Source organism: Hetaerina americana, unplaced genomic scaffold (genome assembly GCF_022747635.1).
Source record: "Hetaerina americana unplaced genomic scaffold, ioHetAmer1.1.p SCAF_71, whole genome shotgun sequence".
In the NCBI taxonomy this organism is placed as follows: domain Eukaryota; kingdom Metazoa; phylum Arthropoda; class Insecta; order Odonata; family Calopterygidae; genus Hetaerina; species Hetaerina americana.
The window spans coordinates 204,322-224,133 of record NW_027287328.1 but is presented as its reverse complement, the minus strand read 5'-3'; the positions used below and the strand labels follow the sequence as shown (position 1 = coordinate 224,133).

General features: G+C 38.0%; 1 protein-coding gene across 1 annotated transcript in view; it reads left to right on the top strand.

The window, feature by feature from the left end:
- LOC139697279 (growth factor receptor-bound protein 14-like) overlaps window positions 1-19,812 on the top strand; it is a 306,000-nt gene that overhangs the window by 134,941 nt on the left and 151,247 nt on the right. The window contains exons 3-5 of the mRNA XM_071595937.1: window positions 2,343-2,502; window positions 13,567-13,697; window positions 15,728-15,817. Of these exons, the coding sequence (XP_071452038.1) occupies window positions 2,343-2,502; window positions 13,567-13,697; window positions 15,728-15,817 (381 nt within the window). The remainder of the gene's footprint in view (window positions 1-2,342; window positions 2,503-13,566; window positions 13,698-15,727; window positions 15,818-19,812) is intronic.

Sequence of the window (19,812 nt, the reverse complement as noted above, 5' to 3'; positions counted from 1 at the left end):
CACATTTTAACTTCACCGAGTGGTTAATAACGATAGCTGCATTGCAATTTTCTATTTCATGTTCACATATTTGTTCTCACGTCTTAAACAAATCACCTTTATCGGCCAATCCCAATCTGCCTCACGTCAAAAGTAACGAATATACGTGTTTACTACTTTGTCTTACAATAATATGATGTCAATTCTTCATTAATTATTCAAATAAATATTTTTATTGTAAGATATGGCGAGGGAGGCTATAACCTGATCATTACTGTTTTAAAATACGGCGCGAAAACGTCTTCTGCGGTCATTCACACGGCAGCGGTGCTGCCACCTGCGGGAAAACCTGAGGACTCTTTCCTCGTCGTCGTCTTGGAGAGGCAACTGTGTTTAGTTCGCATTGACCACAGTAATATTGGTAAAAAGTTTGCCCATTGATAATTTTTATTACAAAATCTCTTAGGAAAGTATATGAATTTCAATTGGGTGTAATCAGGGCACCTGAGAAGTCGAGATGAGTGTACCAATTCACGCGTATTTACAACAAAGAGTTTGAATTCAAATTCAAAAATGGCGTTCTGTTTCCACGAGATGATATATGAAGGAGGATGTCGCTTCTTTTATCCCTCTAACCATGATGTTAGGCGTTCTCAAAATTCACCTGTTTAATTATTGAGTCCGTTAGAAAGTATTAGCAAATTTAATGCATTATTTTAATGCTAAACTTAGTCTATAAAGCTTACGTAAATATTGAAGAGACGACGAAGGTCTAATGGAGCGAAAACTAGGAATTAAGTTGATAATTAGGGAGCCTTGTTATGTAAATATAGATATTTGGATCATAGAAGAACCTTAGGTCGACGGAAGATGAAACCCAATAATAATCCTTTCGTCACCAAGTGGCAGAATTAGATTTTCGGAACCAAAATCGATACTGGGTAGGCATATTGCATAACACTGCGCTTAGACACGTGCATGATGACGCGCTGCCAATATCTTGACAAATTGTACAGTCATTCGGTGGATTAGGACCCCTGACTGTACAGCATTCTCGCTCAGTAAAGTTTCACTTATGGAAGGAATATAGTATATGTTTTTTGGAATGAGATAAACTTAGTAAAAATTCACAACAAATTTATCAACATGGTACTACCGGTTTCATCACATAGCTGAAATCTTCAGGTTCATAAGGTCGCGCCTGATACCCTTGATATATGTTTTTCTTAAGTTACGACCGACAAAACTAGCCTAGTTTGAGCATTCCTTCTTAATGCGTAGTCAAAGCGACAATAAACGAGTATTGTGTTTCTGTGCGACGGAATGTGTCAATCTCAGTCGCGAACATGCAGATAAATGATTTGTACCATCCTCTCACAGTTATGTCATAAATGTTTCCTTGATTAAGGCTTGTCAATATACGTATCCCGAACATGTACAGTATGTTGAGTTGAATTAATAAACTCTCGAATTAAAGCGCCGAAATAGCGTTAATTGTCCACGGGGAAGGATAAAATAAAGATTTTTTTTCCCTTTTTCACCCAAAAACTATATCATTAAGCGATTAAAAATGTAATCTTGTTACAATTTTTGAGGATACTTGCAGTTCCTAATGCACAATACAAGACCGTATTTAACCTTGAAATTTTTCGTAGATATTGTCTAATTTAGTGGTATCGGATGACAATCTTGTATATAGCCTAACGAATCGAAAACTAGATTTTGAGCTTAGGATTAGGCATTCCTGTGTGACATTTAAGGCTACCTTTAACTCCCAGATGTTTGAGACGCAATAGAAGCTTATGGCGACGGGGAAATGAAATCCACCGAAATTCTGACGTCACTGGGCGTAAACATCTGATTTTGGGAACCAAAATCGATACAGAGAATATAGCGAAGCGTTGTGGTTAGACCGATTCGAGATGACTCGTTAACGAGCCCTTAGCTCATTTTTCAGTCATGCAATTAATTTGGATACATGATTTACTTTTTCAGTAGGCTTTTATAGTCAAGTGTCATATAAAGATGTAATATTCATTTTTGAAGCCGCGACGTACAGTGCTGGCAATTTTGCATCTCTGATCCATATCTGATTACAAATTCACGGTGAAAAATCCTTGTCGAGGCTCGCTTATTTGTGCTTTCCGCACAAAAATATACTTCGTCGCCTTCGCATGTATTTGTAAAACACACGACCCGAATACTTCGTAGAAATATTATTAATAGACCGTGGAGTGGCGACTAAGTTCTCTCTCGGGGGCTATTATTCATGAGAGATGGATTTAAAAGAGAAAAAAATTCCACTCTTGCCATTTTGTTTGTCTTTTTCTTTCATTAAATCTCCTCCCCGCATTCGTTCACAGGAGGAGCTGACGTTTTACAACGACGATGGTTCGTTCCAATCGGTGGTCGTTGAGAGGAACCTCTGCTCCGCCGACCTGTGCAACCTCCTCTCCATCAAGAACCGCGTCTCCAAGGACGTTAACTGGACCATTGTGGAGCATTGGGTGGAGCTGGGAATAGGTGAGTCCCCCACTCCCTTCCGGAGAGAGTCATTTTAAGTGCCTCTCTTTTGTTTTGCTGGGCACTGATGACATTTGAATACTCTGGGATCGAGGCAATCATCCTCCGTTTGTGTGCCGATCACGGGGTCGTTTTATGGACTCTCAAGGACCTCTGTGATTGGGAGGTTTTTTTGGAGATTACGGTTGTTGAAATGTTTTGTTCCTAATGGAAACGAGCTCTCAATCATTCTCCAATAAATGAAATAGCTCTCCCATTGTGATTAAGTTAAGTTGCTATTAGTCGAACCATTTTTTTGATATATTATATGGACCCAATGTCGCGGTAAAGAGTTCACTTTATTTCGCTGCAGGATTTGGGTTAAAATGAAACATTAATTTTTTGCGTCGTTGAAGTTTTTTTTCGGTCGATGATTTGACAACTCGTTTAATTAATTACACATAATTGCGATAGTAACGTCTTTCTTGTAATTTACGATGTCTGGGTATAAACTGAGTACATATTCGTGTTCAGAAACTTTCGTTAGTTATTGTCTTTGCGTATATCTCTTTTTGCTTCCGGTAGATTACTGTGTAATTGAAATGAATGAACTGAGTACTACTCTCTTTTGCGTTAGTATAGTTGAAATACCGATCTGCTTTTATCTTACAGTTAGATGTACCTCAATTGTCATTCACACACTTTACAATTGTGATAAAAATCCAGTATTAGGGTGGTTTCTTTTCACGCGATTTTCTTTAAATAATCTTCGATATCAATCGATTTTGAGAATGTATCATGCTGACTTCTCATATAGCTGACTCACTTCAGCGAGTTATTTTTCTCGTTGTAATCGTTCACTGACGTGTATTGGAATTAGCTTCAAGTCTTTGAGCTATACAAAGGCTTTTCTGATCATTCTTTGTATCCAAAACTGGTGTGTAAAGTATTAACTGTATAGTCCTGGTGCAAAAGTACTAACCATCAGTGTGATGGTTAATTCTTTGTGTAAAATGCATTTTTAAGGAGTATTTTGGGATTTAGTTGAAATTGGAAAGAAAAAATTCGAGTGCAGTTTGTAAAATGAATTGCACGTCCATAGAGTTAGCCTTGGGCTTAATTTAAAATTAAGCGGGCACGACTACTCATGCCTACCTTAATGCGCGTTGACTTAGCCCGTTTTTCACGCGAATATTTTACCTCCGAAGTGGCAGCAAGACCGCGTGGGTGGACGCGCGAACGTTTTGCGAGACAACTCACCATCCTCGTCCCGCCTTCAACGCGACCGAAACAATATCACATCCGTCATTTTGCATTAGTTGGCGAAGTTTTTTACTTCCTCGGAATGTTTATTAATTTTTTTCGGTGCGTTGCCTTCTTGGTCGTCGAAGAAAAAAAATTCGGATGCATCTCGTCTTTGCTCGTTAAAAAGGGTGCCGGTTTTTCATTGCGCGTCGGAGAGACCGTTTGGACGCCTCGTCACTTAATTGTTCGGAAAATCGTGAATGATGGGCCGCCACCGTGTGTGTGTGTGTGTGTGAGTGCGATTTAGTGAGAGGAGCGGAATGGGGGCGAGGGGTAGGGAAGACGTCTGGAATCGATCGCAGTCATTGTGGTGGAACGCCGACGAGTCTGGCGTGTACACCACCCCCCCCCCTTTCCTCTCTCCAACCCCTCCTCTTCTCCCAGAGCCGTCATATTACATCGGTGCGAGAAGAATGGGAACGACGAGGGGCGGCGCAATATCAGGAGTTTACTCAGGTTTGAGGGAAACGAGACTCGCCCTTCTCGCCTTTACGCTCTCGTTCATCCTAAAGGTTATGCACCCCTCGCGGAGAGTTAGTTTCATCAGGGCTCCGCGGGCGTCTCGATCGCTTCCCGCGCGAATGGCAGGCTTTTGCGTAAATTCAGTATTGCGCCTGAAACATGATATAATGTTACTGTTTGCGTCATTTCACTCGGAAGTTTTTAGTGTGGAATGTTATGGAGTAATTGAGAACGCTTTTAAAAACCTACCATTGGTGAAATAATTTAGTAGATAAATAAATATTATAAATAATAGAATTTTTTTATTTATTGCGTCGCGGGAAAGCGCGAACGGTCCTTTGAAGCCCAGAGCTTTCGAATTTTGACAGCCACGATACGATTGTCAGAAATGATTGACTTTCTTCTCGTCAACTTCATCGGCTAATCAAAATCAGATTTCAACCTTCCCGATACAGTTCCCGATTCTGTAATTTTTTCATGAGTAACTAATGGTAGATTTCAATCTCGAGACAATGAAGTTGCTTTCACATATTTTTGTCAATTTCAAGAGAAAATTTTGGCGATTTTCTATGGAAATTTTTGAAATTGAACAGTTTCTCAACCTTGTTTTTCTAAACGTTTAGAGTAACAGTCGCACGTTTCAGTCTAACGACACTACCGTCGCTTCTCCGAAGTTGAACTTTTAGAAGTTACGAAACGTCCGGAATTATTTTAAATTAAATATTTACTCAGACTAAGCGGTTTTACAGTGCGAAGTGAACTAGTCTGAGCATCGATCATTTTTTTATGTCATGAAACTTGTTTAGAAGATATTAATGAAAGCGTTGAGTGACTTTTTCACCCTCAAAGTCGTCTATTGGTACGTATATTCTCGTGAAGTTTCCTCGAACGCCATCGATTTAGTTCTTGATATAGGGTAAAGCACAAATTAATTGATATTTTGTGAAGTTCATGGAAACAATTAATATTTACTGTAATTAAGGAAAGCCATTTCCAAATGTCTTGAATAGCTTGTTCTTAATAATTGTCTACCTATCATGATGAATGATATTGCTGTTGAAGTCACTTGCGATCTTTCGCATCAATATCTGACTCGTAAAATTAACTATGATACTATGGTTAACATGTCTCCGTCGGAACGCTAATGCGCTTTCTGTAAACGCATATTTGATTCTTTGGGACTCATCACAAAGAAAAAGCAAAACTGTATGCCTATTGATAGCAATGGCATAATTTAATAAAAACGCACAATATGGAAGGGATTCTTCTCAATTGGTTAGATTATCTTGTGAGAGAGGAATGCATCGTGCGCAGTGTTTGCATTGTATCCGTATTTCAGGGAAGTAGAAGTGTGGTTGCTCTGAACGAAACATTTTGTGCGCTTATTCCTATCTGTATACGACAAGGTTGCAATTGTATCAGTTTACGTTCGAAATAGCGGTGTAAACTAGTTTATTTCTATGGTGGAGATTTTCGCTCAATTGTAGGAGAGCTGATCGCGATTTTGACTCCTATTCCTTTTATTGTGGCAGGGGGTGAATACACACCAGGCTAATTTTTACCCGAACATGACCCAACCGCGGTCGGACAGTGTTATAATGATGCCTTATCGTTCGTGTAAAAAATGGCATCTTAAATCTATTTGTTCTACGTTTATTCTCTCTAATTTTATTGACATAATCTCTCCTACCTTATTACGTGGGAAGTAATGATACATTTCCGACATCACTGCTAAAGAGACGTCCTTCCAATTTATGCAAGAGCTTCAATCTGTAATTTAACCGTCTCGAGTCTTCCCAAGCCTAACTGCTCTTAATATTTTGGATACGCTACAAAATTTATCATAACGATGTTTTACAAATATAGCTCCTCTACGCTGCTCGCGATCCGATTCGGCAATTAATCGGACTTTGTGAGGATCCCATATCTCTGCAGCGTATTCTAAAGGAGGCCTAACCAGCGACAGATAACATTTCTCTTTGACCTTTTCATCACATTTACCTATTACTCTTCTAATAAATCCTAATTTTTGTTAGCTTGTCCACATATTCCCTGCATGTTTCACCCAGGAGAGATCGTAATTGAGGGTCACGCCTAGGTATTACCTATCTTATCGTTCAATGCCAAGCAGTGCCGAAAACGTGAGGGAGACGGTATTGGTACATGAAGATTGGTTTCGCCTGATCACATAAAACTGAAAACATCAATATCGTGCAAAATGTATTACGTATTTTATTGGTATTGGTACAGGCTTAGGTTAGGTTTTTTATGGACAACACTATGATACTCTTAAGGCCCTACTTACATTTCAAAGTATTCTTAAACCCCATAGAATTTTACAACGAGTCATTCTTTAGCTCTGCTTACTTTCAACCTCCGTTAATTTCATCCAAAAGGCCTATTCTATTCATGGGTAGTAGTAGTAGTAGTATTTAGGGGAGGCGACCGACTGCTGAGGTCATTTGCGCTATAGGGGATAGACAGGAAAGGATGAAGGGTGGTGAGAAACCCGGCGTCGGCATTAGCCTACTCTTTACGAAAGGCACTCCTCTCATTCAATTTCATAGTGTTCTCCTCATTACAACGGCTTCCAGCATCTCCCTGCCTCTCAGTCCCTCCTAAAACCATTTTTCTTGTCTTATAAAGTTTTCCAAAGGCTTTCTCTATTCCTCTACGATGCCTAAAAGTCATCGATGGTTTTTCCTTCCATTGATTTGATTTTTCCATCCTCTTCCACACTCACATCTCCAATCTCCGCTTACCCTCTTGCCACAACGACCAAGTTTCTGACCTATACAAAACTAGGCTCCAAATTAAAATCTTCACTATTTTTTCTTTTAATCTTTACTCAAGTTGCCTGTGATCAACTCATGCCTCTTCGTAAATGCTTGTTTGCCCAACGCAATTACTCGTTTTATGCTCCTATTACTCAGTTCCGTCTGCTGCCTATTCTCATCCCTCATCTTAAATGTTTATGTTAACCTTCCTTTTTCAGTAGAATCTCGTTGCTTTTGATTTCATGTGATTAAAAATTCATGCCGTGCCCATAACACTGACCCTGTAATGTGCGAAGTAATGTTTCGTCGGCTAACTGACGCTTTTATCAACCGCAAATAAAGTTGATTTTGAAGAAATCCCCAATTGCTTACACTTCCGCCTCCAGTCCTTTCCACGCCTCTCTCGCCGTGATGAAGAAACACAAAACGTGAATAAATAACTTCGCATAATGAAAAAAAACACATTGGTGTGCGAAACTGGCCCCTGGAGTGAGTATTTCGGCGATTTATGCATATTTAACTTTTCATTTATTGCCTCTCCGCCTCAATTACTACGTTGCTTGTTCCGTTGTAATGCGACGTCGTCCGTGCCATAGTGTATCCCTCGCAAGTACACAAATGAAAGACGGCAATTCTCTCGGGGCCCTCGAACGCCACGAGCGCCGCTGCGCCCCGAGGGATTCGCGAGGGACTGAGGAAAACGCGGCTGTGGGCGTCGGAATCAGAGAGGCAGGAACGCCATCGCCGCGCGTGGGGAACCTCGGAACTTTTTGCGATAGCTCCTACGATTGCAACTATCGCGGCGGCGCTTCGGCTAGCATGTGTTTCACTCTCGTGCCGTCCGTTTCCATTGGCGTAGTATATCAAGCGATCCACTCCAAAGTATGAGTTAGTTTCTCAGGGTAAGTGTTCTCTGTATTCCTCCGCGTTATCCTAACGGCCCCTCATAAAATACGGTCCTTAGATGACTTAGTTTTGGCACATTATTCTTTCGATGCTTTCAGTAATTCCGACGCTTTGATGTATCGAAGTACGGTGCATTGATTGAGAAGGATGTGTATTTTCTGTATGAATTTCAAGATATACCTTTTGAGTTTCGTTTCAATTATCGCAAGTTGGAATCCTTTATTGAGGTGATGCAAAGTGATAAAAAATACCTTCAACCAAAGATAATGTAATTGGTTTTGTAAATGAATACAATGTTTTTTTAATTAAAAGCTTAAAAGGTTTAACCATTCCCATCCCGTGTTATTGACCTTGATTAGTGATGAGCATGGATTCAGTTCACTGAGAGTTACAAAAATATTGGATGGTAAATGATCAGCAATATTTCATTGGACGTATCGGATTATTTAGCTCCCATTTGACCTGTAAAAGTGTCATACCATGTAAGAGCGCTTATCGTGATGTGTTTTAGACATAAAACAAATACCTTTCATTTTGTACCCATCATTATGAGTGCCTTTCACTCGCTCAGTTGAGGCTAAAATATTAATATTTATCAAAAAGTGAAAAATAACTCATATTCGCTTATTATTCAGGCGTAAAACACTTGTTGAATTTTTCGGGTTTGGATTTTTGACCAGTTTATTAAAGAAAATGTTGAAAAGTATAAAACTTTATACCCATTCAACAGAATATAATGTATTCATTAAACGTCGACAATGTTCGTGGTATTAACTTAATAGGGGCTATCAGTGATCTCGTTATGTGTGTGTTGCGTGTGATCTGCAATCATGAATGGCTTCTTATTTATTCATGTTTAATGAGTTTCTGCTTCAATCAGTACTAGAGGTATGACCTTTTGGATTGCGTACGGTAAAAGGTCAGACACAATCGTAAATAATGCCGATGGTAGAGAGCTTTTCTCAATCAGTTTCAATATTTTCCCAACGGATTATGTTATCAAAACGGTGGGAAAGTCCCCGTGCTCCACCCTCATTCATTTTCATCGAAGAGATGAATTGTGACGTTCGCGCATACATATTTCATTGATCTCTTATTTGACCCATGACTTTTAAAGGTAATATTATGAGGGGAATATTTATGACGTACGTATGAGAGTAAGACAATTCCCAGCATGATCACTGATTTTGGCGCGCTTCCAAGCATGTCGTGATTGTTGTATGATCATTAATTGGTCGCCGTCAACAATATAAAATAACTTAAAAGTAATTAATTGTGACGAACATTATTGCAAATTAGTTATATTTAAGCATTTCGTTCGCAATCACAAAAAAATCACATGCTAATATTTTCAGTTACAAATTTATCAATCAGTGGTTGAATTGTTAAAATGTTCGCAGTGGTACCTCTTACTTTTAAGCTTTGGAATCGTAATGCACTCTGAGGATTAATATTTTCAGCATTTTCATGCTGTAGAGAACAATTTTCAATACCATGATAGGCATTCAACTAAACTTACATCTGAATATTGCATCTTAACCTTACTACATCTGTTGTTGAATCGTCTTTTTAGTTTAAACGTATTACGTCATTCAGTGAAACTAAGGAATGAAGTTTTATCAAAATAGTATTCCGCAGCGTAAATATAGATATTGATTTCAATGAAGTATTCCGGTTTATGCATTCTCAATTAAACCGGAACTTAGTTTACGTCCTCTCGAATAGTCGAAAACAAACGAAATACTTAACCAGTAATATTCTTAAAAGAATGCAGAAGTTGAATGAATCACAATTAATGAATCTGAAAGAGTAATTATCTTACGAGGTGGGGACTCGATTAGCAAGTTGAAATCTGGGTAATTCGCGATTTCAAAACCGCTGCACGCATGTGGCTGAGTTTGATTAAAGTATCTGTTTTATTTAGTTTTATGATTTTTTATATGCCTCGAGTGCTCTTGGGATCAACCTGGGTTTAAATTGAGCAATACCCTTTTTCCCCGATTGGCTCTCGAATAAAAATTTCTCCCCCATCCGTTCCCCCATTCCTGACCTTCTCTCCGCCACCTTGCCTCACCCCAAATAAGTCTAGCGCCTTCGCATATATATATATATATATATATATATATATATATATATATATATATATATATACAAATATATAAAAACACAGCTGTAGATTTTTAGAATATAGAGACACAAAGAAAGGACACTCACAATTTGTTATTTTATGTTTCGACAGCACGGCTGTCGTCTTCAGAATCCAGAATTCAGAATTGATTCTGAAGACGACAGCCGTGCTGTCGAAACATAAAATAACAAATTGTGAGTGTCCTTTCTTTGTGTCTCTATATTCTAAAAATCTACATCTGTGTTTTTATATATTTGTGTGTCGCCGAAGAGCGTTCCATTTCGAAGATATTTTATATATATATATATATATATATATATATATATATATATATATATATATAATTATATATATATATAATGTATCATATATTATGTGTATATTAATTTATTTATTTAATGTTTTAAAGTTTTCCCTCCGACTTTGAACAGAAAACTGAGCAGGACATCTATATCGGCTCTCTCTTTTACACTATCTTTTGTACGAAATTGTTTAACATTTTCTGTTGGCATTTCCCGATTTCTAATTTGCTAGTTCACGATACCCACTCTTTTAAATCCCATTTAACCGGCCCTCTGTTAATAAGAGAGCAAATTTTTTCCAATCTGCCCTCGGTTACGCTTCAGGAAGCCATTTTTATCTTCAAATTTTATAATGACTGTGTGAGTATTGCGTGCAGCCTTAAATAAATAATCCAGGTCTTCCTTGAGCTGTTAACTTCGGGAAATGGGTGAAGGTTTTACGGGTGCTTTTCTGTTTAATTCACACCCCAATCGATATTGGAAATTCGATCTTTTTCCCTAGATCAATATCGACCTGCTGTCGATATTGATCCAATTACCAATGCCTTACGTAATTACTGCCATTGTTGACCATGTGTTAGTTGTTCATGAAGGCCAAAGGAAACGGAAATAAAATGCGTTCAAGTGCGATTCTCTCTTCTCAAAACTTTCATTTAAGTAGCAATAATGACATTTGTATTAAGTCTTGATAAAATACGTCTCAGGACAAGGTAACGGCCGCATGATGTGATGTGAATACAATATTCACGGCCACGAGAGAACCAGTTTGCATTTACTCTCTCTTGCTGCAAAACACAAGGTGTAATATCAGGAGAGAATAGCAACGTAGCAAGAGGTAGATGAAGATGAAATGAAGGTAATAATCTTGATAAATAAATTTATTAATTTAGAGAGAAAATTCCCATAGTCATGTACTAATGATAAATAAATGTACTATTAAATAGAGATGTGTCGATATGGTGTGTTGATTTGTATTCTGTTGACACTTCTCTAAAAATATTATATTATTTCACTAGTACCTCACCTTGCTCCATGTAAACAGTGGTCGCCATAGCCTACCTATCCCACCACAAAAATGATGAGGAATATGCTCTCCCACCAGGATTTTGTTCTTTGATCTTCACTGTCGGCCACAATTCCCACATACCGACTTGCATGTGCCATAATTACTCTTCCAATGTAATATTTACTGTTAACCCGTCATGTCACATTTCGTGCAGTGGAAATTCCAACTGAGGTAAGTTTCTCTAACGTTGAGTTAATAGTATGTAAGAAGAAAATACTCGTCGAAAACTTCAATGTGGAGTAGGGTTTCGTACGGCACGGAAACATGATGGTTGAATCAAGATGACAGGCATTGGTAGGAGGCTTTTGAATTATGGGTGTGGGGAAGGATGGAGAAGGTGAAGTGGGCAGAAAGGAAAACAAATGAGGAAGTGCTGGGCATGGTGGTGGAAGAGAGGAAATTGTTGGTAGAAATCCAAAGGAGACAGGAAAGATGAATGAAAAGCATTTTGCTTGGCAATAGAATGCTGAAAACTGTGATAGAGGCATGGCATTTTAAGCAAGGGGGATATGGCAGGAAAAGGATAGGTATATTAGACGGAATGAAAGGAGGTTGTAAGCAGGCGGAGTTTATTGTAGTTTAGGGTGGTGGGTCTTGTGAGACGAAATTAAGAAATATTGTAATGTTCAGTTGTGTCCATTTAAAACCTACTTTGGATGGTAGAGTATCAATTAATTAATTAACTATAATAGCGTCCCATACTAAATCATGAAACCGTTGTTATACATATTAAGTCATTTCACAAGCCACTACTTATTAAAATAATTTATTTTCTAATTGAAATAATGGATATTATCCTCCATTTCATCCTATTTTCATTGGGGCTTTTATTTTTGAGAAGTTTTCGCTAGCGCGATTAATTAGTAGATTAATGGTGGTGCTAATTGTTGTAAGATCAAAAGAAACGGAAAAAGTCTGAAAAGAAGAAGGAAAAATGGTGAATAGGTAGTTGCAAATTTAATCGAAAGATCAGCGCCAGCAAACTCAACGAGGCTTAGTTATCACGCAAACAGGCGAGGCGACCGGAGTAAAGCAATTGCCAAGTCCACTTCCTAGGTCGTCCAATCGCCCGTTAGGGCGACCGAATCCCTTCTTCTTGATTAGCGGGAAGCGTCTCTCGCGCAAGCGTCAAAGCATGCGGGCATACCACTGTGCAGTGCGCGTTCCATTGTATTGCTTTGCGCCTTTCGCTCCCCCCCCCTTCCCCCCACCGTGTGGTGCACAGTCATTCATCGACACACCTGCGTCGCCTTGCCGTAATAACCGTCATCGCTGTAGTAGTTAAAAAATTGGCAACGCTTACTAAAACATAGGGCGTTCTAACAGTCTCGGGTCAAAACGTATTGACACTTCGAGGCTAACATAACGTCTATTCTCCACTAATTTCGGTGATAATCTCTAACGCAGTCCATGAAAACAATAGAGAAAGTAAGATTTGTAGTTTTCGCCTTGGTGTGGTGGAAGGAATTCATAATAAATAAAGAAATTTATTGTTATTCTACAATATAAGTATTGGTAAACGACCCTCGATCCGACTCTAAAAATCCCCTTCAGATGCGTCTTGGGTACCGGTCAAAGGTACAGCCATGGGTACTGGTACAAGGAAAGTCTTCTGGTACAGGAAATTCATCAGATGCAGGTGTTATACCTGAAGATGACTCTGAAGGGGAATCGAAACGTTTGTCCTTTATGAAAACTTATTATATTAAAAAGTACTAAGTATTTTTTATCAAGGGAGAAAATAATCTCAGATGTGCCCTGGCCAGGATCTGGAAACAGTTCCCGACCGATCTCGAGGTTGAAAAATGCTACGTGCCAATGTTCGTATGTCGTTTAATCTAGTCTCTTTAGGAAATTGTTTTTTGTGTTTTGTGATATCACCGGTTTGTTTGTTTTCCTCATAAAAACTTTTCGCTCTTAATGTTTTTACCGATCATAAAAGATCTCAGTCCGTTTGGAAAGTTTCACTTTCGTTATTTCAAAGAGCATTCATGCAGTTTCTTCTCTGCAGAAACTCGCACACTTTTTCTTTTGAAGTGATACTCCAGTTGACCCTCCCCCCCCCTTCCAAAACCAACACACTTCCTTCTCATCTGTCCAGATTTTAATTTATGCCCACTTTATTTATTTCGGGAACAGAAAGGAGCCTTGAGGACCATGAAGACGTGTTGGCTGTTCACCACGAGATGGAGGCTTTTGGACGGAGATCCGAGAAACGGTTCATCTTCAGGAAGGATTTCAGGAAATACGAGTTTTTCCACAACCCTCAGGTAAGATGAATTTCTTAAGAAAGGCGAGTTCGTCACGATATATTTATAATATATTTTAATTATCGATTCAATATAGTTTTTAGCTCATTCTTTGTAATTTTCCCGTCATTCCTTCCTTAGTTTCCTTATTGTTACTAACTTCCACCGTTGTGTACTGTTGAATTGTTATCTTACATTTCACGTCAAAAGTTGTGGATAATTGATTTATGGTATTTATTTTGAATGAGCTCTCGTTGAATAATGAGTTTATTTTTTTGCCTTCTCCTGCGTAAAGCCAAACTATATTTTCTTTGATATCATGCGTGTGGAATAATGAGGAGTGAACATTTTAAGCACTCAAATCCGATGGAAAAAATGACTTAATTACAGCTCCCCCAACTTGTTGACTGAACGAAATCTTCACAGGATTCTAATTAAGCCAAGTTGTTCAGCTTTGAATATTGAGCAACAGCTCATTTTGCGGTCGTTTTAAGGTAATATATTAATCGCCGAAGACGTTTTTTCACCTTAAAAACAATGAAAAAATCAAAGGTAGAGAATCTTTGATATTAAAACTTTCGAAAGCATGAAAACCGAGGTATATTTTGTGGTCGAAGAATTTATTTTATAATGTTAATTTAATTTCAAATTTTACTGATTTGTCTACTCGTTCATCTAATTTGAAATATTTAATCATTTTATGGAAAAAAGCGAAATACTTAATAAGTAAATTGGGAAAAATATTCAGTCATCATATTTTCTGTGTCTTATAATCATGATCATACACATATGCTTCAGTTGCACTTCCAATAAAAACTTAGTATTCGCCAGAGTGGATGAATTAATTAGTGCTAACTTAAGCGTTTCCTGATGGATCCTACAATTGGGAATTCCTACAATTTTTCTTCTTTTTTTCTCCATTTTTCTGGAGTTTTTTCTTATCCCATTTTCATTTGTTCCGCCGTAACTCAATTTTTTAACTTTATTTTAGGCCCATTGTTCTTTCATTTTCAGCGTAAAATGCAAATATGTATATGAGCTGCTTCATTTGCTTTTCTCTTTAATTTTCCTCTCTCCTGTTATGATAAATTTGTTTTCAGGATCAAGGGTATTACGCTTTAAAAGAATATAAGCTTTTTGTCGTAATTTATTGACATGAAAACATTTACATTCAGAATCTCATGAGGAATGTTGTTATTTATTTGAACCGTAGAAGCATTCCTTGATAGTACTTTTGCTAGTAAATTAACGATTCAACTTAGCTTTTTAAATGTTGAATGTACCTTCCTCGCTATCAAAGTCTCCATTTGTCTTATATTAATAAATATTATCATTAATAATAATAATTTTTTTTAAATGTTTAAATTTGAAACCTTTTCCGTGCAGAATTTAATTTGATGATTTAAGGAGTTTTCTTTTATTTTCACTCCTGATTGAAAACCTGCTATAAATCATTTACTTTTTCATATATCAGAGCGCATACAAGTATTGAGAACAGTTCCGAGTCTCTTATGCATTATCCATCTGACATCGTGAAATGAAGTGATGAAATCGGTAAGATTGATTTACCGTAGTAATGTTTGTCCTTGATATAAGTGAGAAAGTTGCAGAATTATTTTGCAATGCAATTGTATCAAGTGAACTAACTTGTAAGCTATTTGATATGAGTAATATTCACTGTAATAACTTCTGCTATATATTCCTTCAAAGATCTGGAATGATGCCAATTGCTTCAATTCCCCCAGCATAGTTTGCACGTGTGTTACACTTGGAACAGAAATAATGAAATCATACCTTAACATATTGAGTATTCGTTGAAAAACAATGAAGTTGTTTTGTGTTATTTTCGTAGCTTGTTATTCATGTGATCGCTTTCCTTTCGGTCGGGTTGTGCCATATTTTCTCGCCTTGCTCCACGCGATGGAGAAAGAGATGCCTTTCCTTCCTTTTACCTCTCGGAAGAGTAAATCGGCCATGATTGCAATTGAAGTGAAAGCACTAGGCTAAGTACGTGAATGCTAACACGACTTCGTTTTCTTTTTTTTCTGCAGCAATTCTTCCCGAAAGATATGGTGGATTTGAACAGCTGCGAGGAACTGGTTGGGCAGTCTAGCGTACTGGAGAAATCAGCTGCTCTTCAGGTAATTAGTCTAACTCAACTACTCTCAGAACTAGTTCATTGAAATCAGTATTTGAAAACCCATTGCATCCATATGAAAAGTCTGAGAATCCCACGCTCATCATTGATGTCTGCGTAATCTATCATGGAATTCAGTGCAGGATTTGCATACTGGGGTACCATTTTCCCCAAATATGATGGATTTTGTGTGTTGATTGCATTTTAATATAAAGCTTGGTAAACCAACCTTCAGGTTTATTGCCATGATTTGATTAGGCATTTTTACCTAGTAACTAAGTTTTTTATTGAAATTCATATGGTTAGTTACATATAATTTAAGATGGCAATAAGTGTAATAGGATAAGAAGTGGTAACTCTGTAATTCTAAGTACGAGGGTCATCCGGAAAGTAGTACCCGTTCGTGAAATAAAGACACAAAAGTAAATATTAACAAACATAAAAAATTTTATTTGAAAGAGGATACTTTAAACTACTTCTCAACATAATCTCCAAGCAAATTAAGGCATTTGTCATAACGTGTGACAAGTTTCTGTATTCCTGCTGCATAGTCCTTCGCCGCCAGCTCATTGAGATACGCGAGGGACCCATCTTGCACAAATTTTTGCATAATGCAGATGGTGTTTAACAATTTCATGAACAATTGTTCGAGAAACATTGGGAAAATGCTCACAGATGTCATCAATTGTGACGCGCCGATCGTTCCTCACGAATTCGTCAACTGAGCTCACCAGTTGGTCTGTAATGACAGACGGTCTCTCCGAACGCTCATCGTCGTGTGTGTTCCCCCTCCCCATGTTGAAGTTGCGACACCACCGCCGAACAGACGACTCGTCCATTACATTGTCTCCATACACCTCCTTTAATTGGCGATGAATATCACATGGGCGAACGTTTCTTGCATTGAGGAATTTAATCACTGCCCTCACTTCACAACTGGCGGCGTTCTCAATTTTTTTAAACATTGTAAACAATCACAGAAACAACACAGGCAATGCTAGCGTCACGCAACTTGGCTCAGAGAAGGCAGACAAGCCACTGAAGCTATCTGACCTCGTCCAGCGGCTACTCGCGTCGTCAGCACTTCATGCGGCACGAACGGGTACTACTTTCCGGATGACCCTCGTAGAAATTTTAATTAAAACCGGCGTTTTGGATGATTTTTATCTTTCTCGTGCGGGTACAAACTAAATTTCTATCTCTTTACACGTATTATTTATGTCGTACAAAGCGTTTCAACTCCTTGGTCATTTCATTTTCCAGTAATTTGCCTATATTTTGGGCATATTTCTCGTCTTATTTTTGTGAAACCCTAGAAGGCCGAGACAGGGAGAATTTGATGTGAGGAAAATATATCTACATTGCATATTACGTTGAAAAATTTCCAAGGGGCTTGTAATCATGTTGTAGCTTTAATATATGGGGTTCGGATGGTGGCGTGATTGCCCGTTATAGCACGCGGTCCAAAATATGGGAGACTAAATACACATTCATATACATACGAAACACAAATTTTACAAGGCACAGAGCGTACCCCTGTGACTTATTTCCAACTTAAAATGTAACCAAAATCTCGTCTTGCATGTGGCAAATCCCGAACTGTAGAATCAAAGACACGGTAAGGTAAACAAGGGATTCCTTCCCCTCCTGTGGGTGTATTTGCTTTCTTAGAAGGAAGAAGAGAGAAAGATTGACCGTCGAAGATTCCCATAAGGGAATTTCATATGAGACTGAATGATGTGTGAGAATTGCAGAGTTGCCATATTTACTCCTCATTGTTACTTATAATGAAATGAAGCGTGTAGTAACTGCGTAAGCCTAGTACTCTCTACGTTACTGCTTGTTGACCTAGCTGTAGCTAATTATTATCAGCCGTCTACAATCTCCAAAAATTCATTTATCTTCCAAATAACTGTTCATCGCGTTTTCGAATATACGATCGCTGTCTGCACCCCTTTAATGACACTCTGTTAGACGAAGTTTTGGTAGTTTCACCTGGCCAATAGGAATCCTCAATTGGGTTTATTTATATACTAAAGGTCATATCGTTCTGTGAATTCTCCATTATCTGCCTCAGGGTTTATTGGTTCGTACCAGTTGTGTTAGTAGTTACCAAACTGTCATGTTCCCTGCCAATCTCTTAATTTCGTCACAGCTCCTTGTACCGACATCTTACATAACCTACTTCTTCCAATTCATTCCTAGAATTTCCTCTGTAATTCCAGCTCTCTTTATTCCCTTCGTTCAATCATAGTATTCAATGAACTCTCATTCTTTTGGATATGTCTAATCAATTTACTCGTTTTTCTCGTAGGTGTTCTCTTCGGGTTTATCTCTACACCCACCCTTCGAATTTCTTCTGCATGTATTACTTTAACCATTTTACGGATATCATTATTCGGCTGTACCACATTTACATTAGTTCCAAAATTTTCTTTATTACCTTTGGCATCCACAATCAGATGAACATAGAAATATAGATTCCATAAGTAAGATTTTTTGAATCGTAATTCTCCAGAATAAAATATTTGTCAGACCAATAAAACATCCATCCCCAAGTCGTAATTCGATGCGGAAATCATTAATTCAAGCATCACTAAATTGGACCACTCTAGTCGTATAATTGCATTGTTATTCTCACTTTGGATGGGATAACCTTCAAGGGTGCAAAAGAACTAGACATGCATGAACTATAAGTATTTCTTCAGACACCTCAGCAGAAACCATGTGTGATAAATTTTCACTTTATAAAACTAAAGAGTTGGAGTGTTCCTTTCTTTTTGAATCTGAATTCTGGTTTTTCCTCTCATTAACTGGCAATTTTGTTTTGATTCCATTTCTTTTATAACAAACGTGAGCCAGTATGGCTTTCTATGTCCTGTAAAATGATTTTCTGAGTCAAATATACTTGACATGAAATCATTGTGGAATATTCTGTCAAAATTTCCGCCGGTAGACAAGGACTGCTTATTATTCTTAATCCGAATCTTGCTTTTTTTCCCACTCTAAATCGACTCTGCTCCATGAACAAATTTCCAAGACGACAAAAAAAGCGTATGGACTAAAAAATGAAATAGTAAAACAATGTCTCTGGTTGCTTAAAAATATTTAAGTTTTAAAAATTCACCTGAGGCCTCTTTCTCATCTATTTCACGGTTTTGATCTTTTGTATCATTCCGAATGAATAAGCGAAGATTTTAAAAATAATGGGTAATGCTTCGAATTAAAAAAAAAATTAGCGTAGTATCAATATTCATAAAAAATCTCGCACTTAAATAATTACTAACCGGGTTTCAAAATTTATTGCTAGTAAACTTGATTTCCAGTATAGGCGATGAACAGGATTACAGATCGATTAATCAAATGATTTCAGGTGCAGGTCAATGGGTAAACATGCATTGATCAATCAAAGGCGTTAGGATTAATAGAGAGTTGATATACTTGACCAAACTTCGTTTTCTCTTCATCTCAGATAAATGACAAGTGTAAGGCTCCGCATTATGTGGATGCATCCGTTTAACTTTCCAAAACATGCTCGTCTGTCATCATTCGGAATATAAAAAGCGACTATTTTGTAGCATGAATTATAACATATATTTCTTCCGGCACCAAGTTCTCCTGGAAAACCACCGGAACTACCATGATATATAGTATGTGAATTTCACATGTCGCTTCGGGACAAGTACGAGGTGAGGTCTGCTTTCACTTATCAAACTAACCTTTGGGTTGATTACTGTGGTAGCATACGCGGCAGTACTCATATACAGGGCAGTACCTGTATACCTATCTCAAACGCGTTTTGATTTACTAGGGCAGTTTAAAAAGATAGTAATCGGTGACGAGTTCAATGCCCATCTAAACCAGGAATTATCTGTCGCGTTCAGTTGTCAGGAGACCTCCTTGTTAGGAGATTCACCAGTCCTTGTTTTCGCAATTGCATATCGCACTGAGGGGATGATACGATGGATGGGTATAATGTTCTATCGCCTGAAGAACGTG